This window comes from Chanodichthys erythropterus, chromosome 19, assembly GCF_024489055.1.
Source record: "Chanodichthys erythropterus isolate Z2021 chromosome 19, ASM2448905v1, whole genome shotgun sequence".
Classification (NCBI taxonomy): Eukaryota; Metazoa; Chordata; class Actinopteri; order Cypriniformes; family Xenocyprididae; genus Chanodichthys; species Chanodichthys erythropterus.
The window spans coordinates 9,450,077-9,475,017 of record NC_090239.1 but is presented as its reverse complement, the minus strand read 5'-3'; the positions used below and the strand labels follow the sequence as shown (position 1 = coordinate 9,475,017).

The 24,941-nt window shown below is 37.9% G+C and overlaps 2 protein-coding genes across 5 annotated transcripts in view; one reads left to right on the top strand and one right to left on the bottom strand.

Moving 5' to 3' along the window:
- slc38a10 (solute carrier family 38 member 10) overlaps positions 1-21,707 on the top strand; it is a 31,559-nt gene extending 9,852 nt beyond the window's left edge. For 3 of the 4 annotated variants that reach the window (XM_067368742.1, XM_067368741.1, XM_067368744.1), the window contains 11 exons: positions 2,682-2,784; positions 4,639-4,821; positions 7,143-7,254; positions 9,173-9,279; positions 11,311-11,473; positions 15,554-15,727; positions 15,819-16,280; positions 16,513-16,611; positions 17,339-17,359; positions 18,109-18,360; positions 18,728-21,707. In XM_067368742.1, the coding sequence (XP_067224843.1) occupies positions 2,682-2,784; positions 4,639-4,821; positions 7,143-7,254; positions 9,173-9,279; positions 11,311-11,473; positions 15,554-15,727; positions 15,819-16,280; positions 16,513-16,611; positions 17,339-17,359; positions 18,109-18,360; positions 18,728-19,893 (2,842 nt within the window). In that variant the 3' untranslated portion in view covers positions 19,894-21,707. The remainder of the gene's footprint in view (positions 1-2,681; positions 2,785-4,638; positions 4,822-7,142; positions 7,255-9,172; positions 9,280-11,310; positions 11,474-15,553; positions 15,728-15,818; positions 16,281-16,512; positions 16,612-17,338; positions 17,360-18,108; positions 18,361-18,727) is intronic. The other variant, XM_067368743.1, reaches the window with a different exon arrangement.
- A 1,340-nt stretch (positions 21,708-23,047) lies between these two features.
- On the bottom strand, positions 23,048-24,798 carry ndufaf8 (NADH:ubiquinone oxidoreductase complex assembly factor 8). Its single transcript, XM_067370021.1, has 3 exons — positions 24,425-24,798; positions 24,189-24,299; positions 23,048-23,249 (listed from the first exon to the last, which is right to left on the bottom strand). The coding sequence occupies exons 1-3, from the start codon at positions 24,503-24,505 to the stop codon at positions 23,229-23,231; spliced, it is 213 nt and encodes a 70-aa protein (XP_067226122.1). The 5' UTR covers positions 24,506-24,798; the 3' UTR covers positions 23,048-23,228.
- Positions 24,799-24,941: the final 143 nt, after the last annotated feature.

The window sequence follows — 24,941 nt, the reverse complement described above, 5'->3', positions numbered from 1 at the left end:
CTACATGACCTCTGATCCGACCACAAACAGTTCCTGTCGTCGCCTACGTTTACCCATCCATTTACATTTATTACTTTAGTACATTTAGTACGAGCTCTGTTTGATGCCAAATTGAATCTTTAGAGAAAAGTTGACCTGGTTGCTCTTTTGACTAATAGAACAGATACTGTTCATTGACGAGCAGCATTCTGGGTCCATTGGTGCCCTTATACGGCTCCTGCTTAATGTGTAAATACCGCTGTAATGTGTAAACACTATAATGGTGTTATTCCTATCGTAAAATTGTCATGTCAGCTTACACAGCATCAAGTCACAGATTCACAGCTTTAGGTGTTATGACGGGATCATTTTAGCAGTATTACAAAATAATTACTGTGTCAACACTTGGTAGAGGTGCAGAGAAATTGCAGTGGGATTGTAGCATCACGATCTTCCCCCTTCACACTCACTGTATTTCATCAGGAATGGCTTTTCTGGGGTATTTTCTCTCCATCTTATGACACTGAATTCTAATATATCTATATAATTCTGTAGTTATATGTCTGAATTCTATTTTGCATTCATATCATGGCTGTAAAAGCATTTAATTGGCCATGCCACTAACATATTCCCCCGTTTTATTTCTATCTCTCTCAGTTGGTAACTTAACAGATCAAAACTTACGTTGAAAGAATTTATAGAAGTATATTTGCGTTTCCTGAAGGAATACTAGGGCTTATATAAATAAAGTCAGATTTTTAGATTCTGAATAAATTACACATAATCACGTGTTGCACATCTCGTTGTCATGAGACTCAACATGAGACTTGTTTTGTAAGAGAATCAACCATTGGCTGTTAAATGGTGTCAGTTAATAAGTATTTCTCAGGAGAAACAAAGGGAGCATTTACCAGCCTTAAAAGACAAATCCTCGATTGCCACATTCAGATCATAGAGGTTTAGTCTTCCTGGAGACATTTGTAGACATTTATACAATACATTATGCAAATTTTACAATCGCAACATCTATTCATTTTTAAAAGTTTGGGGTTATTTTTTTGGAAAAATGTTTTTGAAAGAATTCTCTTATGCTCACCAAACCTGCATTTATTTGATCAGTAAATAAGTAAAAACTGTTTTGTATTTTAAAATTTAATTATTATTGTAATGGCAAAGCTGAATTTTCAGCATCATTACTCCAGTCTTCAGTGTCACATGATCCTTCAGAAATCATTCTAATATTTGGTGCTCAAGAAACAATTCTAATTATTTTTTTTTCAGAATTCTTTGATGAATAGAAAGTAACAGCATTTATTTTCAGTAGAAATCTTTTGTAACATTATAAATGTCTTTACGGTCACTTTTGATCAATTTAATGCAGTCAATGGGAGATTTTCAAATTTCAAATGGAGTGTGAATGGAAAAGGAATGTTTGAGCAATATCAAAACAGTGCTGTGTTGCAAATACTGTAATGAATAGCTGAAAATGAAGAAAAAAAATACACATAAAATGTGTAAGTCTGCATAGATGTCTCTCTCTCTTCCTACTCTGGTTTTTATTGCGAGTGGGTTCCAGCTATGAGACAGACTGGCCTTTGGTGTGAGATCAGGCGTTGGCTTAAAAAGCCCAGAACGTGGTACTGTATATCCCAATAAAAGCTGGAATGGGCTCTGACTGTGTCTACGAGAGCTGTGAGTGGGCTGAGAGCAAGAGAGACCGAATAAAAGCCCATACTGCCAGGAAATTTTATAACATGCTAAAGTCTGACTAGCACTTGTCGATAATATATAGCCGTTGTAAATTCCCCATTTAATGTTTTGCTGGCGTCTGGTTTTATTGGTTGTCCTGATGACAGACATAGATTTTTTTCCTGCTCTTTTTGTAGCTGTTTTTTGTTTCTCTGTGATACTGAACCCTTTATCAGTGCTTGTTTCATCCAATTCAGCTCTCCCTCCTTCCTTCCCACCCTTCCTCCATTTTGTCTTTTGTATGTCTGAAATGAGTGATGGCCTTTCTATATTAAATTCCTGCTTCTCTTGCTCTCTTGCATGTTTATGTCTCTAGAGCTCAAATGCACAGTTCAGTATGTCCTTATGCTAAATAATGATTATACTGTGACTGGTCAGTTTGAGTTAACCCATAAATAAGCATTTATGTGATTTCACATAATGTTATATTTGTTATATTTTCTCATAACATTACTATAAATCTGACACTGCACAAATTGTGCATCTGTTATGATAATATGTCCTAGAGTATTTTAAAGGAATGCTTTGGGTTTGATGCAAGAATTTATCTGTAACATGCTGTCGATTACCACATGGTGTTCTTAAGTTTGTATAAACATCATGTTTACTTTAAGCTTATGGGATAAGTCCATGTAAAACCGGTAGACCCTGTAACATTCACATGATATGTGCAAAGAAACAAGAAATTGACCCACAATAATTACATTAGTTATGCACAACCAAATGTTCTTCCACCTAGAACACTGTTAAATAATGATTTAGACTTCTTTACAGTTCAAATAATAATTGACATTTGTGAAAGAAATAATATAAACCTTTATATCAAAAATATGAGCTGCAACTGAATTTTTGTCTGTGGTAATCAACAGTATGTCATAGTCTTAACTTGTGTTGACCCACTTCAAGGTATGCATCTTGAGCCTGATGTATATAAAAAGCTTTTTCTTCCATAGGCAAGTATTACCCACTTATGACAGCCTGGATGAGCCCTCGGTGAAGAGAATGAGCACGATATTCACCTCCTCCCTCAATGTGGTCACCACCTTCTACATCACAGTAAGTGTGTGAGACAGTTCATCTGCTGTTAATTGATAAACGATAACCATTTACTTTTTGTGTTTTAACTTTTCTTCTGTTTTAACCTTTTCTGGAGTGACTAAAGTAGCTAATTAGTCATGGGTGTCACTTAAAAGCTTAAAATGTATATAGTATAGAAAATCTGACCATTTTCATTTTTTATTTTTGCTTTTTATTTTCTGACAAATGAGAAGTGCTCATTTTCTTACTTTATTATAATCTTATTTTATAAATAATATGATTTTTTTTCCCACAAAAATATTCAGCTGTTTTCTACATTGATAATAATATGAAATATTACTTAAGCAGCAAATCAGCATATTAGAATGTTTTCTGAAAGATCATGTGACTCTTAAAATATATTAAAATATAAGTTATTTTCAAATGTAATATTTCACAATATTACTGTTTGACTGTATTTTTGATCAAATAAATGCGGCCTTGGTGAGTATATCAGATTTTTTTCAAAAACATAAAATCTTAAATCGACCCCAAAGTATGATTACAATTCTTTTTGTTTATACAAACTATAGCATGTATATAAAACTTGCACATAAACACTTGCTCTGTAGCTGCTCTGTCCTCATTGGCTCCTGAGAGCATGTGCCCTCAGACACTGGAAAGAAATAAGGATTCAAGAATGGTAGAGTTGCCGTCGGCTCCCGTTCTTGCTCTTAGATCCATATCCGTCCCCTACAGGTGATTGCCCCCCCTCCCCTTTTTGTGGGTTTTGGGTTCACAATGATACCCTGGAATGTCCTCCCAATTCCCATTCGGGGCTTAGAGGAACAGAAAGAACTCAGACGATGAGGTCAGACCAACTGGCACGTTCCTCTGTAACCCATATACACTGACGCGCTCCATCAACATCAAATCCCGTGTCTCTTTTATTCCTTCATAAATATTTTCAGGGCCACTTTGTGTGGAATGTGTTTTAAGACATCGTCAGAATGTTTCTGGTCCCCATTCTCTTCTCTGAAAGCTGAAGTATAAACATTACCTTGAGAGATAATATTGCTCGTGATTTTTTTTTTTACAGTGTTCTTTGTATTCTACTTTTATATTTCATCATCTTTTTGCTTTTTCTCTTTGAACAAAAGCCGAATTGATTCAGGGGAGGGTTTGTAGAATAGAATAGAGAGGGAGTTTTGTGGCAGGCTCAAGGACTTCTCCCTGGTGTTGCTACTGAAGGGAACCTTTTCCTCTGCGGCTAGATCAAGGCCAGCAAGGTCGGGAAAGGAGGGAAAGCACTGCTTTGTTTCTCTGTAGAGAGGGCCTTCAGGGGGCCGATAGGCTTTAAAGACCTTTGAAAATCAGCTTGCTATTTTTCATCACATAAAAACAATATCATTGCACAGTCAGGAGGGGTTGTGAGGTCATCAAAGAGACAAGGAAGGAGACATGGATCTCTGTTGGGCCGCTTCTGTATAATGCCATAAGAAGTATTAGTCCTGATCATTTCAAGCAGGATCAAGTGACCCTGTTAGAAGTTATATGTTTGCTCAGATGAACCACATACTGAAGTGGAAAGCCAATGTAACAGAATTCTTCTTCATGCTTGCCCTACAAACAAACATTACTTCAGTATTGAGTATCCATCTTTTTAAATTGAAAAACTGCAGTGATATATTAATATATCGCAAAAGAATGTACAAAAGTGCATTAGCAAAAATTGTTTAGGTGATTTTAATGTAATATAATAACTTTCTGAGCCTCTCCAGTCAAATCCTGATGGGCAAAACAGAGTCCTGCAATAAATCAATTTTTGCCTATTTTTTAGTTTTAATTGAAAATGGATCACATTACTGAATGCTTTGTACTGTGTTCCTCCAGGTAGGGTTCTTCGGTTATGTGAGCTTCACAGATAACATTGCTGGGAACGTACTGATGAACTTTCCATCTAACCTGGTAACGGAGATGATCCGTGTGGGCTTTATGATGTCTGTGGCTGTGGGCTTCCCCATGATGATCCTGCCCTGCAGACAGGCCATCAACACCATGCTATTCGAGCAGCAGGTAAGACAAGGATTTTCAAACTTTTTAATGCCGTGGACCCCCTGAATATGTTGTTTCCTTTGTGACCGACCACCATCCTAAAACAGCAATTTATGTTCATGTATAAAACGTAATTTATATTTATACTGCAATATATAATGTGTGATATAATGTAATATTATAAATATGTGTAAAATATTATGTGGAAAATATATATTTTCTATTTTGTCAAATTTGGTGAATTTTAATTATTTATTTTTATTTATTATATTTATAAATCATTTTTACACAACTTTTCTCACTAAACTAGTACTAAACCCCTTGGTGGCTTTTAGTTTTTATTTTAGTTTTTTTTATTCATATTTTTAATTAACTAAAAATATAAAAATAAAAGCTTTCATGTTAATTTTAGTTAATTTTTTTAGTAATTTCATTATGTGCTTTTGTCATTTTATTTATATATATATTTTTTTTATATTTCTATTTAGGTTTGTTTTTTTTATTTATTTATCATTTTAGTGTTTCAACGTAAATTTATTTCAGTTTATTGCCAAATCAACATTTCAAATTTTTGTTTAGCTTAAGTTTTGAACTAATAATTTCTATTAACAGAAATGTTTTTGTTAGTTTTAGCTAACTATAATGATCCTGCCCAGACCCCAGTTTGATGACCCCTGTTCTATCCCCAGCACTTCGTTGATTGCTTGCTTTCTGTTTTCATTTGTTTTATTGCATTTCTCATTTACTTTTTTGAAACCAAAGAGTGCAGATTTGTATTGACCTATTTTGAAGTAGATTTGAGAAAGAACTGTCGAAAGTGATGTGTATTGTGATTGGTTGGACGCAGGGACGTGCACAGGGGGGTTGCTCAGGTTGCCCGGGCAACTGCCCATATGCCCTTCTCGACTCACGTTGCCCTTCCGAGGTGTAAAAAAAAATGCAGAATTTCACGTAGGCCTAGATAAAAAAATAAATAAATAAATAAAAAAAAATTGCAAAGCCTCATTCAATTCCATATTTGGGCTCCCGTCCGAAAGTGAAAGTCAGTAGGGGAAGGGCAAACTCTGTTTCATTGGCTGCAGCGCTGCACGCGACCGGCACCTGAGCTGAGCATGAGCGGCACTAGAAGGAGATTGTCGCGGTTGTCGGGTGAGACGACTTAACGTTGTCGGAAAGGTGAGTAAGGTTATAATGGTTAACGAAAACGGACGAAAAAACGAAAACTAGGTGGGAAAAAACACCGTCATTAACTGAAATAAAAATAAAAACGAGGCATTACAAAAAAAAAAAAACGATAACCAAAACTGTAATGTGTGTTTGGCAAAACTAACTAAAATAAAATAAAATTATAGATTAAATGTCCTTATTTTTCGTCTTTGTCAATGTCTTTCATAGAGCAAACGTTCATCTACATTTCATTTCCCTGCGTCCCTCACTCATGCGTCTCTCTCACATACTCGCGCGCGCACAGCCCCTCCCTTCCATGCACACCGCGCCTCCATGAGAACGAGTGTTGGAAGCAAGTTCGCGAAAGGTTGGTATCTCGTTGGCGTTGGTAGGGGAGTGCCCTTTTTTTTAGGTCAGAGCAACTGCCCCTCAAAATTCCTGTGCACGTCCCTGGTTGGACGTATCAACAATGACATCCCATTTTGTCCACACCAAATTAACCCACAATATGTATCCCCTTTTTTAAAATGCTCAAATTCTTGGCCCAGATTTCAAATCCTTTACCTTGCACTGTCTGGACAAACTCAGGTGTCTCCTTCTTACTGGTGCACATAAACCGCACCAGCTGCAGAAGTATTTTGCTAAATTTAATGGACTCAATAAAGACTTCATTGAGTCTAACAGATTTACACAGGGCTGATGTCAGACCCCAAGTCTGGTCTCAGTCAGCATGCATTTGCCTGCTCTGTCCCTTGGTATGGATCCCTTGAGATCCCCTGAGTCTCCTTCCACTACTCAGACACCAGTGATCCAGCCTCCACGGACAGCACTGCTGGGGCGCTGAGAGATTCAAGAGGAAATAAAAGGGGCTGGATTGATGAGAAGAGGTCCAGATCTCCTCCATAAAGCAGCCAAGACTTCAGCTCGCTGTCTCACCACTACTGCCACGCTGAATCAGCTCAAATCACGGTTGGATTCGCGGTTGGGCGAAGGGTTTTATGCTGTCGTTAAATCTGGCATTTTGACAACAGAGCGGAGGGGGGTTTATGAAGCTTGCCTGCCAAACCCAATATCCTTACATGCATTTCACTTGTTCAACCATAACAGAGGCTTGGAGAACATGTCTGGAATCTAGTAACAGGTTTGAAGGTGCTCTGTTTGTCTCTGTTTTTCAGCAAAAGGATGGCACCTTTGCTGCAGGAGGGTATATGCCACCCCTTCGTTTCAAGAGCATCACTCTTTGCATTGTTTTTGGCACCATGTTGGGCGGCATCCTCATTCCTAATGGTAAGTCTGTTTGTGTGTACTCACGTTTCGCAAGTTTCACTCTCCCTAATACCGTCATGACATCACACCCCACTTCATCTTCCCTTTTAAAATATCTCTCCGTCAATCACTCCTTATCCTTCCTCTCGGTACCGTCCATTCATTATCAGCTGAACAGGATGATAAAGATGTGTTTTAGGCGATGGTGGGGTGGGCCATGTTTTATTCATTCTTCATGGAGATTGGCTGTCGCTGGCGCGGGCTCCATTTGGCTCACTGGGCCCAATTAGACTAATAGAGAGGGGAAGGTGAGACTCTCAGAGACGATTGAATGGGGGAAAGGCATAGCTCTGTCCTCCATGACGGCTCCGCTGGCCACTGGCGTGTCCTCGCGGCCACAAATCCAACCATAGGGAAGCAGACTTTGCAGGGCATAAATTTGAGTAAAACAATATGGCTGCTCTCAGGATGAAAAACACCCCCTGGGCCCACTGCCCAGCCTTGCAACACAAGGGCAGCATGGAGGGAAGATGGTAGGAGGCAGATAGAGGGATGAGGGGGGAGTGTGTGATGGAGCGGTCTGGGGAGAAAGACTGATGGAGGATGGATGTGGTGATTCAGGAGATGAGATGGTGTAGATTGCCTGTGCCATTTTTTTCTGCTTTAAACTGCCTTCTCATGTTGGGTCTGAATATAGTGCAGGTTGGAATGGATTTGTACACTTCTAGATCAGCTTGCTGTTGTATTTTGGTTTATATATTAAAGCAATTAGCCATCTAAGGCTGTGCATTACAGTGATTTTTTTGTTTGTTTGTTTTTACAAACTGTTGGTTATATCACTTACAGTGTGTCAAGGTCAGTAAGTTTAAATATCATAAAAAATCTGATAATATTACCTTTTTATATTAAGTTAGTTCTTTAAAAATATAATATATGTTTTATATTTAAACAACCATTCAAAAGTTTGGATCAGTAAGATTTTTTTTAACAAATGAATATTGGATGCATACAGAAGATTTATATTTATATTATATTTTAAACATTCTATTCATCAAAGAATTCTGAAAGAAAATGTATGAAAGTGTCCACAAAAATATTGTTTCAACATTGATAATAATAAATGTTTCTTGAGCAACTAATCAGCATATTAGAATGATTTCTGAAGGATCATGTGACACTGACGACTACAGTAATGATGCTGAAAATTCAGCTTTGGCATTACAAGAATAAATTATTTTGAAAGGATATTACAATAAAAAACATATACTTTAAATTGTAATAATATTTCACAGTATTACTGTTTTACTGTATTTTTTGATCAAATAAATGCAACATTGGTGAGCATAAGAGACTTCTTTCAAAAACAGGCCTAAAACTTTTGAATGGTAGTGTATATATAGTCAATTTTTAAAAATACTTGAAATACTTGTTATCGTAAAGTAACAAGTATTTCTTGAAAATTAGTTTGAATAAAATTATTAAAATGTACACTTTTAAAAAAAATTGTTTTAGTTATGCCACAAGACATTTTAGAAGTCATTTGTAACAATTAGAAGTTTATAGAAAGTGTTATGAGCAATGCAAAGAAGAGTGCAAGTAGAAAAGTGATAAAATACACAAATGTCCAATAAATAATTACAGTTATTAATTTGCAGAATACACAAATCAATTCTTCCAAGAATTGTCATTATCCTTAACTTTGGTTTTGTTTTGTAATGTAGCAACTTAATACATTAATATAGAATTCAGCTGATATGTGCATGGGCTATTTTACAGCTTCAAATATGACTTGTCCAATCATATTTTAGAGCCAAAACTACTGGTTATATAGTATGATTTTTATGTTTTTAGTTTCTTAATTAGTAGTGCACCCACATTTTTGTGATTTGTACAGAATGGTTCTATAAAATGAATGTATGTATGTGTTTGCATGCCATAGTGGAGACCATCCTGGGTCTGACTGGAGCCACCATGGGCAGTCTGATCTGCTTCATCTGCCCAGCTCTCATCTACAAGAAGATCATGAAGAACGCCTGGACTGCACAGGTATGACACACCTAAAACTGAGGTCAATTTTTTACTCGTTTGACATATGTATATATATTGAAATAAGATAGTTATTTTAAATTCCTAATATTTCACAATAGTACTGTTTTTACTATATTTTTAATCAAATAAATGCTGTCTTGGTGAGCAAACCAAGACATCCTTCGAAAACATTAAAAAACATCCCATTTTTGTCTGTGATATCTGATGTGAGATGAAATAAGAATGCACTTGGATTGTGTGTGAGGAAGAAAGGGCAGCTGCTCTTCTCTCTTTGTAATGGAGTTTGTCATTAATTTTGATATCCTGCAAGTGCATTGACAAGCTGTGTGGAGTCATTCCCACAGTGTGTGTGCTGGCACTGTCTGGCTCTGTGCCTCGAGCTGTGCCCCCTCCGTCTCCTGCCCAAATTACAGATGCCTTTGCTCTTTCACAATAGAGTGAAAACAACTGAGTTCTCATCTTAGACGATGTGTAACCACAATGCTGATGTCTCCCTCACCTCTTTTGCATTGTGTGGTTTGCGAGCAAGCAACATACTGATGTTCATTGTTCTTTAGTGCCAACTATGCCACACTTCCATGCCCATGAGTCTTTGCCACCAGGGTCATTTCCCATACTCTGGATTCCACCCAAATGGGTGGTGTTTCTGATATTGGAGCGAAGATCATTCCAAAAGAGCTTCTTGTCATAATGAGCTCAGCAGATGTTTGTGTTGGCATGAGTGTATAATGCCACTCTTCCATATCTCATGCCAAGCAGCCTGACATGTCCAGGTCCACGGATGCACAAAGAATACCCACAGATCAGGGGCAGTGAAACTGGGAAGGGCCTGCTTTAATAGATTTCATCAGCGTTTGGGGCACCATTACGGACTGTAGGACATTATTGTAGATAGGATGCCAAAGATACCCTTGCCAGCTTAGTGTATTGGGCAGAGCAATGCAGCACTGGGACAGTTTAGAGAGCACACACCTCACACCATGAGCAGGAAGTGCAGCAGAAGTGGAGTATCCTTGAGCAAAGGAGGGAGGGAAACAAATACATCCTTCCCATTTTCAGTGAGGGCAAGCACTTGGACAAACTTTGGATTTCATCATCTCCAAGGGAAGAATGAGCTTGAAAAGATGTATGCAAAATGCAAGCTGTGTAAAGCGAAAGTGAAGTATGTTAGGTGAACTACAAACATTAGGACATTGAACGTTATATTACAGAGATCAAAGATGTGGAACCATTTATTACCATTTTATTAACTGTACCAGTTTTATCTTTGCAAGTTATTTTTGTAAGTGGTGTAATCATTAAGTAAAAATGAATCTCTAAAACTTTGAATACCTGTGAGTGTAGTAAAAAGTATTTTTTGAATATCATGTGACTTTTTTTTTTTTTTTTGAGCAATGTGGATTTTGTTCTTCATTATAATCTGAGTAACACCATTTTCCCACAAAAATATAATCAAGGCATGGTGTATTCAAAGGGTTAATTCACCCAAAAATGAAATTTGTGTTATTAATTACTCACCCATCATGTCGTTTCACATCCGTAAGACCTTCGTTCATCTTCGGAACACAAATTAAGATATTTTTTATTAAATCTGAGAGGTATCTGAACCACTGTAGGCAGCAACGTCATTGCACCTTTCAAGACCCAGAAAGGTAACAAAGACATCGTTAAAGTAGTGCGTGTGACTACAGTTGTTCAACCTTAATTTTATGAAGCGATGAGAATACTTTTTGTGCGCAAAAACTAAACAAAAAGACTTCAGATACCACTCGGATTTCATCAAAAATATCTTAATGTATTTTTTTTTTCGGGTTTGGAATGACATGATTTAATTTTTGAGTGAACTAACCCTTAAAATCGTTGCCTGTATAAGTTATATTTTTTTATTAGATTTTTGAGTGCATTTAATAGAGCCTGACAATAAAAAAAGAAAACTAATCTGCATCTCATCATTGATCTTACTGTATTTCAGATGACTGTATACACTAACTCTCTTTTTCTCTCTTCATTCCTCTTTTTCTGTTATAGCTGGTTCTGTGGGTTGGTCTCGGTATCCTGCTCATCAGTACCTTCACCACTCTGTCCATTTCCTCCAACGAGCCACAGAAATTAAACCCCCCTCTGGATGTCGCCGCAAAAACTGAGGACAAGCTTTCCATCCTCATCCCCCATGAGATGCCCAAAGACCTAGGTACATCTATGCCTAATATTTGTGAAGAGAGAGTTATCATCAGTTGAATAAATGACACAAAATAGAAAACGAATTTCTGAAAGGATGTTATAATGAGAAAGAATTGTGAAGAAGCACAAATGATGATTAGCTCCAGTAGTAGGCCTCTGTTTGAATCAGTGACCTGAATGACGCCCTTCAAACCTGAGCGCTCGGTGTCCCAGAGCAGCAGTGAAACGGCCGGTGGCGTTTTCCCGTTATGGCTCCGGCCAGGGAGGAAGATGGGAGGGCGTCCAAATTTGGGAGAGGGCAGAAACAACAGTGTTCCCTCCAACACAGGCCGATACAGGACAGAGGCTCATAAAAAGGCACATACCATGAGCGTCCCAACAACTTCATCCACCATTACCTCTCCTTTTCTGTTCTGCCACTCCTCCTTCCTCTCCCTCTCACTCCCTCCTGCTGACTGACACTGGCATTTATCATTGAGCGGACACCCACTTCCACACCTGTTTCCTGTTTACAGCGTGCTGGTGAGGGCAGCTGTATGAAAACGCAGGGCTCAGTGAGTGAGCGAGTGGAACATGGGGCCCGCGGGCATGTAGAGGTGTGCGTTTGCAGCTGTATGAGTGCACACAGGCACGCTTTGCTTTTCAGGATTGTAGGGAAGTACACCCCACCCCCTATACTATATGCTCGCTCTTTCTTTTCAACTCCCTTTTTCTTGTCTCGCTCCCATAGATAATGTTTATCAAGACTGCTATCCTTTCTCATTTGAAATGTGTAACTCCTTTCTACGTATGCATAAATGCTGTCGTGCAATAGATTATCTGTTATGGTAGTACACTACAGGCTCAGGTTAAAGAAAGGGGTGGACATTGTAAATATTCAAAGGCTGTTTTGCACAGGACAAGTGCCAAGGTTATATGGAAAGCACTGAGCATCCATCTCGTACCCTTATTAGAAATCTCCTCTACGGTTCGGCTCATGTCCTGTTGGTCTTTCATGCTCTGCTGCCCTCTACTGGTATTTATGTGGCACTTTCAGTGGGACTTTTAATACTGGGCTGCAGCAGAAAAGCATGCACAGATTTTAGTTTCAGGCTTCTTGCTATCTTGCACAAAAAAGAACATATTTTAAAGAATGTTGGTAACCAGACAGTTGACGGTAGCCATTGACTTCCATAGTATTTTTTTTTCCTACTATGGAAGTCAATGGCTACCATCCACAACATTCTTTAAAATACCTTATTTTATGTTTAACAGAAGAAAAAAAACTCACACAGGTTATCTAAAACAACTTTTTGACTGATGTCACCAAACCCTCTAATTTGTCAATTCTAACCACCTGTCATATTGTCTGGCTATCACCAGACCAAGCTCAATTTAATGGTCTGAGGAGTCTGTATGTATTTTCTACTGCACAAGAGGCGTGATCAACGAGCATTATTCACACAATTGGACAGTCCTTCAACCAATCAGATCAATGATCCCGGTGACGTACTTTGCAGAGCGACGCAAAAACTCTAGACAGGTTTAGTTTGTACCGGTTTGTAGCATTGATCAGCGCTTTGCAGAAGCAGCAATGGCATCGAGCGATTTTTGCAGGTTGTGCAAAAAAAACATGAAAGTGAGTGGTATTTACACCCACTCGAGCGATTTGTTTGCTAAACTAAAGAAGTCATTCAGCATCGTTGAGAGGTTAAAAGGAATTGGATTGATGGTCTTGCTTGCCGTCGCTTCTCTATCGTCATCATGTTATACCCGCCAATAGCGAGCAAGGTGGATAAGCCAGTCTGTGATTGGTTCCCGCAAAAGTGTAACAGAAGCAATAGAAATGAATGTACGGGTTTCCAGACTGAGTTGTCGGGCAGAATCAAATCGCCGGCACATCAGGCTGGGTTTACCCAGTCTACCTGTCATATACATGACCATTAAAAAAGTAGGGTCGGTTAGACTTTGTTAAAAAAAAAAAAAAAGTCTCTTATGCTCACCAAGTCAGCACTTAAAAATTCAGTAAAAACAGCAATATTATTTTGTTTATTTAATCAGGGACAATACACATTAATAATACATGACAATGTAAAATGTGCTGATTTATCCAAATTAGCCCATTTTCATCCATAGTCCCTTGTGAAATATTACAACAATTTAAAATAATTTTCTATTTTAATTTTTTTAAAATGTAATTTATTCCTGTGATGGCAAAGCTGAATTTTCAGCATTATCAGGGTTCCCACTCGTCCTGGAAAACCTGGAAAATTGATGACAAACTTTCCAGTCCTGGAAAACCCATGGAAAATTAGATAAAATGTAAAATGTCCTGGAAAATCTTGTTGTTGTCCTTTTGCAAATTATTTTTTAGAAAGTTCTTCAGCTGAGAACAAAGAGTTTATCACTGGCCAAAAACAATTACTGTTAGTTGCAGAAAGTGCGATGTTCAGGAATGGTGAGTTTTGACATGAGAGTAGTATTTTCAATGATGATGTTTAGTTTTGTGTTGCCACTTGCAGCAGTTAGCTAATGCTATTAACTGCTCAAATGTGTGCAGAAAATGTTAATTAGTAAGCAGCTACCTGATTTACTAACTTGCTAACTAATACTTTTTATGCAATATAAGGTCAATAAGAGATTCATTGTGCAGTGTAGCCAGCTTCATTGATTATAACAGGAGTTTTCACAACAGTGCAGAACTTTGTGAGTTTCCACTGAAGTGATTGACAGCTGCAGTGATTAAAAAGGGAAAATCTGTATATAACCCATTTGCAATTTGAAAAAAAAAAAAGTTTTTCATGCTGCTAAATATACACACTGCAAAGTTTTGGGAATGACTAACTTATTTAAATGCGGGATTGAAACAATTCATGTCTTTGACTAATATTTTTATTTTCAAATAGTTAAACAAAACATTATAATAGTTTCAATATTTTTTTGCTATGAAAAGGACACTGGAAACAAGAACAATTTGTCATAATGTATGATGAAGAGCTTATATTATAAACTGATTTTATAGTCAAGTCATGGCAATAAACTATGGAAGCTTGTTTCTGCCGCTGAATAAAAAAATAAAAAGGTAATTGCAACTTTTTAACTCAAAATTCTAAAACAATTGCAGGCTTACATAATTGTTATATAAACTCACAATTGCTTGATATAAAGTCAGAATTGCTCGATATAAACTTGTAATTTTTTGTTATAAAGCCAGAATTATATATCACATAATTGTGATATAAACTCAGAATTGCGAGAAAAGTCAGAATAGCGAGATAAAAAGTCGCAATTAACTTTTTTAATTTTTTATTCTGTGGCGGAAACAAGCTTCCATAGACATAATGTATGATTGAGAGCTCATCAAAAACTGATTTTATAGTTAAGTCATGGCAATAAACTGTACGCCTTTTAAAGACTTGGAGAGCAATATTTTACTGTAGGGCATGATCCTTGTCTTTTATTCCTGCCATAGTAAAATTGAAAATGTCCTGGAAAAGTCCTGGAAAATGATCGCTGAAAAAGAGTGGAAACCCTGATTATTACTCCAGTCTTCAGTTTCACATGGTCAGAAATCATCATTCTAATATGCTGATTTAGTGCTCAAGAAACATTTATTATTATTAATGTTGAAAACAGTTGTGCTGCTACAAGATACAAGAAAATACATGATAGTTTTGATTTGTTGACTTTTCTATTTTGAATGTGGGGAAATAGTGTACAAGTCCAAACTTTCAACTGGTAGTGCAGAAACCCTGCCCAACTAGCTGCGGTGGTCTGTTCTGGTATGGAACGCCCACTTTTTAACAATCCAGTCAAATCTCACCGGATCAATTTTTGGGATTTTTGCCATAATGAAGGCCTATGCAGTGTTAACATAATTTTGCTTTATTTGGATTGGTACCTAAAATAGGGTCTTCGTCAAAGAGTCACACTGCAAATTACATCTAATTAAAGAACCAAAAAACAAAACTTTGAGAGCATCAATAAAGAGCCACGTGAAGCCTGAGAGCCATAGGTTGATAACCATAGCTATGGGATAAATATGACATGCCTTTTACCTTGCAGAGAAATTTGAAATATTTTTTGACACATCTAGTTTGTCTGTTTCTAGTGCAAGAGAAGGGAGTGGATCCTGATCCAGGAGAAAAGCCAGATAGACCCCCAATAGAGATTGAAAAGCTAGCAGGGAAGGAAGCAGCAGAGCCCCTTCAAATTAAAGTACCTGTGGAAGTGGCTGAGGGAAAGAATAAGGAGGAGGAGGTTCAGCTGGATCGCCCTGAAGCTGGTAATGCATTCATTTAGCCATGTAATTTTGATGGCTTTGTGACATATGAAAACCTCTGAGCAGTTGCAGAGATCTGGCTTATCTTTTACAGGTGTAGCAGTTCCAGAAGGGGAAGCCCACCGCCATGAGCCGCCCATCCCTCATGACAGAGTTCAGATAGATGAGATCAAAAACCAGGAGGAGTTAGAGGATGAAAAGAAACAACCTGTAGCTGTGGAGGAAGAACATAAACTGCCTGCCAGAGAGGAGGAGGAGCTTCTTGCTGAGCAGGGGGCGGGGCAAGCACAAGAGGTAGGAGAGGAATCTATAAAAGAGGAGTCAAAAGAAAAAGAAGATATGGTGAAAAGGGCTGTAAATCAGAACCAGCATGCAGCTAATGAAGTGTTGGACAAGGCAGAAAATCCAGAAGATCTGAAGAAAGTTGAGCCCTTGGTGGTACATAAAGAACCAGAAAACCTGCCTGAAGTTAAAGAAAAGCGTGATGAAAATGAACCGGCCAAAGAGAAGATCCCAGAGGAGATGGACAAAGCCCCTGAACCCCAGGATGAGAAACGTGAGTGAACACAATGTTAGATTGAACATGGCAACCTCCCAGATCTTCATAAAAGTAAACTCTAGTTTCTGTTTAGCGTACATGACTGATAAACTCTAAGTAGCTTGTAAACAGCGTCTGTGACCTTTTGGTTTTTTTAATATTCTGGTTATATGGCACATCATAAGGTCCAGGCATATGACCTTTTCCACTCTGTAATGATTTGTTCATTCATTAACTGTGCTTCCTGCAGCAAAGGAGAAGCTTCTTGGGCAGGAGCACAAGGAAGAGAAGGTTCCAGATGTAAAGGATGGAGGAGCAGACAAGGATGGAGATGGGGACAAGATGGAAGGTAAGTGCTTTATCCATCACAGAACATTTTCCAGAATCTAAAGGAAGTGTGGGTTGAAATGTAGGTTGTATATAGGCTGGTGGTTTGAAAAATAGTGTTTTCTGTTGTGTTATTCAGTCAGATGTGTGAGCTCACAGTTCTTGTCTTTGCCTGGTTCTGTTATCCTTCATAAATCCTGGTCAGACTGTTTCTACTTTGTTTCTTGGTGGAATTTTTTTTCTCTTTCTCCCTTCATCATATGTTTATAGTTTTATATATATATATATATATATATATATATATATATATATATATATATATATATATATATATATATATATATATATATATATATATATATATATATATATAACAATGATAATGAATAATTAAACGCAGCAACTTTACCCGTGATTTAATGTGTAATAATATTAAGGACACAATACAAGATAATTTTAAGCCAATTAATTTAATTCAATCCATACACTAGAAGGTATTCATTGATATGTAAACCTATCTTGCCTTTTTTCTTTTCTAACCGTTTTATTTTTTCTGTTTTCTGTGGCCAACATCTGAAATGTCACATGCTCTATGCTCAGATATACCCCAAAGAAGCACCAAATCTTTCACGTGGCTTGTTTTTTATTAAGGCACTTTGCACTCTTTCTGCTGTCTTTTTCTCTTTTGTTTCTCGATTTCTTATCTTCCTCCACCATTCTGTTGTGCCATGGACTCCTGCCTCCTACAGTGATTAAAAAGATTGTTGCAGGTACGAGATGATGTGACTTATATCTGCTGTTTTTATTCCACTCAGTCTGTCATCTTTGCTATTAACTCTCACATTTCGACCCTTCAATCGTAGCTGTTAATAACCAATAGTCTGTTACCTGTGTTTATACATTGACCGCTATTCATCTAGTTTACTGTATATGTATGTATATAGTATTATAGCTGTGGTAATAGTATCTCCTTTTAATTGGGATCACTAGTCTGTCTCTTTTTTATGATCAATGTGATAAAAACAGTTTGTTCTATACAAATTACATAGATACACCCTAGTAACTATTTAGCAACTGGCAAGCAGTGAAAGCACTAAAAATCACACAGAACAACACAGCAATTGCCTAGCAACCACCTAACAATGCACTACTAACTGCATAGAAACACTCTAGAAACCACCTATAAAAACTTAACAATACTTTAGAGGCTCAGAACACCTTGTTCTGAACATTGCTTAGCAAATAGTGTGCAAGTTATCGGGCCAGCTACCACATCAAGGTGGCAGGTTTTGTCACCACTAACATTTCCTTTAAAAAAACTAAAAATCTATTTTAATTTGATAAACAATCAGACTGACAAGTATTTTAGCCATAGACAATTGCACTAATTATATTCAACAGATTTTAAATCCGTTTTGAAAGGATTTTAATAATCACATTTTTATGTTTTATTGTATATTGCAAGGCATGTTGGGTGATTGTTTGTTCTCTTTTTCCTTTCTGCTTGACTGATCCTCAGAGGGTCAGTTGGACCATGCTGTGCTGCTGCAGGTAATTAAGGAGCAGCAAGAACAGCAGAAAAGGCTTTTGGACCAACAGGAAAAACTTCTAGCGGTGATTGAGGAGCAACACAAAGAGATGCACCAAATTAAGGAGGGAGAAGAAGAACCAAAGGTAGCAGAACAGCAGAAAAGACATTTGGACCAGGAGGAAAAACATGAGGAGGTCCATCAAGTAAAGGAAGCAGAAGCTGAACCAAAGGCAGCAGCAGGTGAGTCTCTAAAAGTCAGATACATACATATGGTGGTACCAATACAGGCACCGATCTTCTCATTTATTTGAGATCTTGACAACTTGAAAACAAATTATTGTGGCCCTAGTCATGTAGTGAAAAGAAAAAAAAAAGAATGATTCAATTAACCTGACCAGGGATGCGTTTCCCGAAAGCGTCATTAGCCATGTTCGCAAGTTCCGCTGTTATCAGCATAGTTCAAGTTTTTTCCGAAACCATAGTTCCAACAAACATTCACAAACAGCGGGTTACATCATTGTATGTGAAACGCATCCCAGTATTGGTGCTCTCTTTTGAAGTGATTTTGCATGCAGTGCAGTAATGAAACACATCATGTCTTTTGTAGGAGAGGGTGCAGGTGAGGTGGAGAATGCTGTGCAGAGGCAGCTGGAAGGGATAGAGGGGGCAGTGAAGTCTAAAGTCACTCCGGACCAATTGCAAAAGCCCCAGGGTGAGCCAGTTCATGTAGCTGCAGATGTCGTGGTTCCTGAAGAGTCAGCAGCAAAAGAGGCTCACATTGCAGCCGGTCTTCCCCACAATGCCCTTGAATCAGTGGAAGATGGAGGTGCTGAAGTTCTCAAAAAGAAGCTGGAGCTGAAAAACCAAGCAAGGCATGGCGAAGCAATATCTGCAGAGGTTGACGCCCAAGGTGTTCCGCTGCACCAACAAGAGCCAGAACCATCCAAAATCAATCCCAACGCTCTAGCTGAGAAAGAGGAGATATTGAGACAGAAATTGGCCCAACTGGAGGCAGAGAAGGAGCGAATAGAGAAAGAAAAGTTGGATAAGGAAAGGATTGAGAAGGAAGTGCAGGCCCGTGTTGAGAAGGAGAGGAAGGAGCGGGAAAGACGAGAGGAACTGGCACGTGAGCAAGAGCTAGAACGCGTACGGCAGCAAAAGGAACAGCTAGAGAAGGAAAGGCTTGAAGCAGAGAGGTTGAAACGGGAACAAGAGAAGATAGATAAAGAGATCGTGGAGCGTGCCGAGAAGGAGAAAAGATTGCTCGAGCACAAGGAGCGGCTAGACCAGCTGCAACAGGCCATTGATGCGCGGCGGGAAAAGGGAATTCTTAACGATGAGAGTTTAAAACAGGAACGAGAGAAGACGGATAAAGAGATCATGGAACGTGCTGAGAAGGAGAAAAGAATACTTGAGCAGAAGGAACGGCTAGACCAACTACAGCAGGTCATTGACACGAATGAGGATCGAGCAGAACTCCATCTAATGCCTAAGCAAAAAGGAGGCAGGGACTTGAAGGAGAACATAGTCCCACTAGAAGAGGAGAAGAAAGAGGAAAAGAGGAGCAGAGAGGATGGAGGGGTGGACCTTAAGAGGAGGCGCAGATCTGTGGACTCTGAGGGTGGAGGAGGTGCTGACCTGGATCTTCTGCAGGACGTAGGAGGTTTAGACTTAAACGCTGACCTAAAGGGACAGCTGCTGGCAGGGTCTCTGGTTCACACACGCCAGCTTAAACAGATTTTTCAGAGGCAGGAGAATGAAGAGTTACAGTAGGTTGCTCTGGAATAACAACCTCTGGAACCACATGGTCCTCTCAAATGGACGTGCGGAAATGCACGCTTTAAAAACGTACGAAGTGATCTGGCTGTGAGAAGAATCTCTTTCCTCATTTTAAAAGTAGACACAACATTCCTTTTGGGTTCATGATGACAGTGGGCACTTTGATTTGATCCTTTAGTTGTCCACCGGGAGCACTGAATCCACAGTTTCTTATGAGCTTCCATTATTGTTTTGTGTGAGATTTTGCTGAATCTGGTGCAATAAACAGAATGTCTGGTGTAATAAACTGAGCGGGCATCACATTAAAAATGGGCCTTGATGGGCACGCGGGGCTTTTCAGAATACTGTGTTTTGGACCATCGCATAGGAAAACGGCACAAGTGTACCCCCTTGTGGCTGCTATGGTAAATTATATGCCAAGTCGTAAAATGTAATGTAGTTATTGCATGAAGTTTTACCTTCTGTGAATGGAAATAGAAGCCAGAAACTTCTGTTGGCTTTACAATTAATATGAGGTGAATTTTTAAAAAATAATTTATCTTCCTAGGACCTTTTTTTTTTTTTTTTCTCTCTCTGGGAACTATTGGACCATTTACTGTGCCTTAGGGTTTTCATTCTGCTATTCTGTATAATGAACATGGAGTGTTAAATGTTACCTTTGCCAACATGTTCAGTGGTCAGTCTGATTGGTAAAAATAAGGTTCTTATCTGAGACTACGGTCACTGACATCTTTGTACCTTGTACTCTTGGGAGTCCAGGCAGAGACTTCCTTAATGGTTTTCAGAAAAATCCTGAAAATTTTGAGAATTGTCTTTCATATTCATCCAAAGTCCTTTATGAAAGCTTCTTTTTTTCCCTTAATTTCTTTCTTTTTTTAAATGCAATCAAATGTATGCCTTTTTAAAGGAGTGTCTTTCAGTGTGGGTCTGCAGTATCAGATTTTCCTTCCAAAGAGTTAACTTATGATAATTAATAGTTAGTATATTTAAAAGTTGACTTTATAGTTAACTAATAGTTAGTCAAACCAGCTGTAAGTGAATGAAGTATGAGAATCTTTGATGTTCCGACTGATGCAAAATGTCTGATCTGTAGCTGAGTATAATTATTGTGCATATTGTTTTTCTTTTCTAGTTTGTTTCAGTATGTTTAGCTTGTTTGTGACTCTGTTTATCACTTTATGAAAGTACTCAACTCTCATCTTTTGAGGTTGGTCTGAAATTGGACCATATATAGATTCCTAAATTAAGTGTTGAACATAACATGACCATTTCCCACAGTCAATTATTTGTTTTCACTGTGCATTGGATTTCTTTTCAGGGTTGCATTGCTTTGTTGTTCTATATTGCATATGTTTTGCCTATGAAGATGTGATTCTGCTCAGTGCCTCATGGGTTTATGTTCTGCAGTGATGTATATGTGAAGCCTGTTACACCCACACTGTGTGTGGATTGCGTCCCCCCAATGCATTTTTATATACGTTTCTGGTTAAACTAGTCATGGTAATTGACTATTCTTTTGATAAATTTCCTGATCTTGCTACTGGGGATCTTACATTTTATATTTCAAAAGAACAAATATATATATATATATATGAGAGAGAGAGATGGTTTAAAGTCATAAGAGATTGATGAAATGCTGCCTTCTCAGTAACATTGCTTACTTATCCATGTACAGGTGTTTAAAAGTTACCAGATGATGTGGAGACCTCTAAAAAAAAGCTTGATACATGTTAGAAGTTGATAACTGTGTGGCCTAAACCATTTATTTTGTTCTTTAATTGGGTTAAATTAATAAAATGACTTGTGTAACAGCATTTTTGTGCAGAATGTTCTTTGTGTTTATATTTCTCCTGTTTATCCTTTAAAAAAAGTTTACAAATTATGTCCATTATCTTTTCCCCTCACGTTTAGCATTTTAGGTTAAATTTTATAGTGATGTGTATATATGTTTACAAAGTAATTGTTGAAAGCACAAATATCCTGTTTATCAATTAATATGAGGTTGTAAAAATAGCATGTTTGATGACTATACAAGAATTAGAAATGTTTAAAACTTGTTACTGTCCCTGGTTGATATGCCATGTCAAGCATTGGCATGGTAAAGGACAAGTATGTGCTACATTAATGCTGCCTTCACATGCTCTCAGAATTATGTACAACAGCGTATGTAACACCATGAAAACAAAGCCCACTAGGTAGTGCGCATGGCCAAAGGTTTATAATTTGAAAGGCTCTCATGCTCGACTATTCGTGAAACTGAGCGGAACGTGGAAAATGAAGTATACCTGGGCCTTAATGCTCAGTATATGCACAGAACTGATCGTCTGCATAACCCTTTTTAATGTCAAGACAAGTTCCCCAGCCTAAACCATTAGATTTTATAGCCAATTTGGACCAAACACAACCATTTCCACATGACCATTCTCTTTCAATTAACACCTTGTAGTGCACCGAAAATGTGCAAATGAAGCCCATATGAAGGAAGGCCACAAACATTGATTGTGACTAAGCTAAAGTGTAACCTGTAGCATGTGTTTTCTTATAGATATACAGGTCATTGCTTTGCTAGAAACATATTTTTTTATACCAGAGCCATTCTTCATTTGTTGATCCCCAGTCATTAGTGGCTGCCTTTATGGCCCTTCTATCAATTAACATGTGGCTAATGAGGGTGCAGGTTGTGCAGGAAGGGTGTATTTAACAGTGGCACAGCTTTACATTCCATACGAGACGACTAAGAGCCCATAATCTTTTGTGGTGCCAGTGACATACACCCCACGGATACACATTAATCAGCTGGCCTTTCATGTTTCAGCCTGCTTTTGTTTGATTGGAAACAAAACCCTTAAAACCGCCATCCTAGATTTCAGGAGCGAGTCCAAATTTGGAGCCCGACTCGAGTGCTGATCTGTAATCGGCAGTCAAGGGCGTGATAATGACCACCCATCACGTAACACCTCATATCTCATTTCTCATTCTGACACTCCCTCATCAATTACACACTCCAAACAACACAGAACGTCTGGTTATCATTAGTCTGTCTCTTTTATCCCAATTCTGATATATTGATATGTGAAAACAGCAAAGTAATGATGCAGATGGTGATATAATTCAGTCCAAACCGCCTCTATATATTACATTGTAACGATATGTTTTTATTTAAAAAAATTGCAGTTTTATGCACAATACAATTATCCATTTGAAACACATTAATATATATATGTATTTACAATGAGAAATGACAAAAGCAACTATGAAAGAAGACAAAAGATCATCAGAAATGTTTTACTGGCTATTTAAAATGATCTCCAGCGCTGTCATGATGTTGTTCACTTTACTCCCTTTTTTGCCTGCAAATATAAAACAATTCCTTAGGAAAGGCCAACAATATATATTGTTTATACAATTTATATATTACTTTATAATCTTAAAGGGTTAGTTCAACCAAAAATTAAAATAATGTAATTTATTACTCACCCTCACGCAGTTCCACACCCGTAAGACCTTCGTTCATCTTTGAAACACAAATTAAGATATTTTTGTTGAAATCCGATGGCTCAGTGAGGCCTGCATAGCCAGCAATGACATTTCCTCTCAAGATCCATTAATGTACTAAAAACATATTTAAATCGGTTCATGTGAGTACAGTGGTTCAATATTAATATTATGAAGCGACAAGAATATTTTTGGAGCGCCAAAAAAACAAAATAATGACTTATTTAGTGATGGCCGATTTCAAAACATTGCTTCAGGAAGCATCGGAGCACAAATGAATCAGCGTATCGAATCATGATTCGGATCGCGTGTCAAACTGCTGAAATCACGTGACTTTGGCGCTCTGAACCGCTGATTCGACACAAGGATTCATAATGCTCCGAATCTTCCTGAAGCAGTGTTTTGAAATCGGCCATCACTATATAAGTCCTTATTATGTTTTTTTGGCACACCAAAAATATTCTCGTCGCTTTATAATATTAATATTAAACCACTGTACTCACATGAACTGATTTAAATATGTTTATTGTTTAGTACATTAATGGATCTTGAGAGAGAAAGTGTCATTGCTGGCCTCACTGAGCCATCGGATTTCAACAAAAATATCCTAATTTGTGTTCCAAAGATGAAGGAAGGTCTTAATCGGCATAGCCATGAGTAATTAATGACATTATTTTCATTTTTGGGTGAACTAATCCTTTAAACATTGTTTTCTGATTAACCATGCCTCTAATGTAGGTTTGTGTGAAAGGGATACTAGTCTACATGCAGCATAATGACAATAAAACACTCACAGCAGATTGAAAGCAGCTTCTCAGTGCTTCAAATTCTTTGACACACATGTTTTTGGTCAGCTCCTGTTTTCCAGTGGTTGTGGCGGCCACACATTTCCCATAAGCAGCTGCCTAGTAATGTAATAATAGAAAAACAGACAGTTTTACAAAGAATAAATGCATCTAATAATATAATATATGCATCTATCTATCTATCTATACACACACAAACACATATGACAATACTGAAGCAATACCTCTCCTGAGCACTGAGCCATCAGCTCTGGGAAGAGTCTCATTTTCGCTCTGCTGCGAGTCCAAGCATTTGAACCAGACATAGTTCAAGAAATAGAAAATATCCTACAATAATCTAGCAGCAAAATAATAATTTGGTGGGTCGACGTTCATTTAAAATCACTATAACCCATCACAGTTATACACAAAAGTCATGCACTCAGAGATTTATGTAGTGTGTATGTTTAGGATGGACAGCGCCATGTTGGTGACCTCTGAGATAACGTGTGTAAACCTTCCATTGACGACCAATCAAAGCGTTAACCTGGACCGAGAAACATCTGCACTGCTTTCTGATTGGTTGATTTTTCTGTTGTAGATTCCTACGTATGGTGAAGAGCCATTAGTAACACGAGTTGATTTCAAAGACATTTTCAGGATGGTCAAGAAATACACTCCGGAAAAACTTCCGTATCCAGTCACGTGTTCTTTAGGACCGCGTTCTATTGGCTACAACCACCTTGAATTCATTTCCGCGAA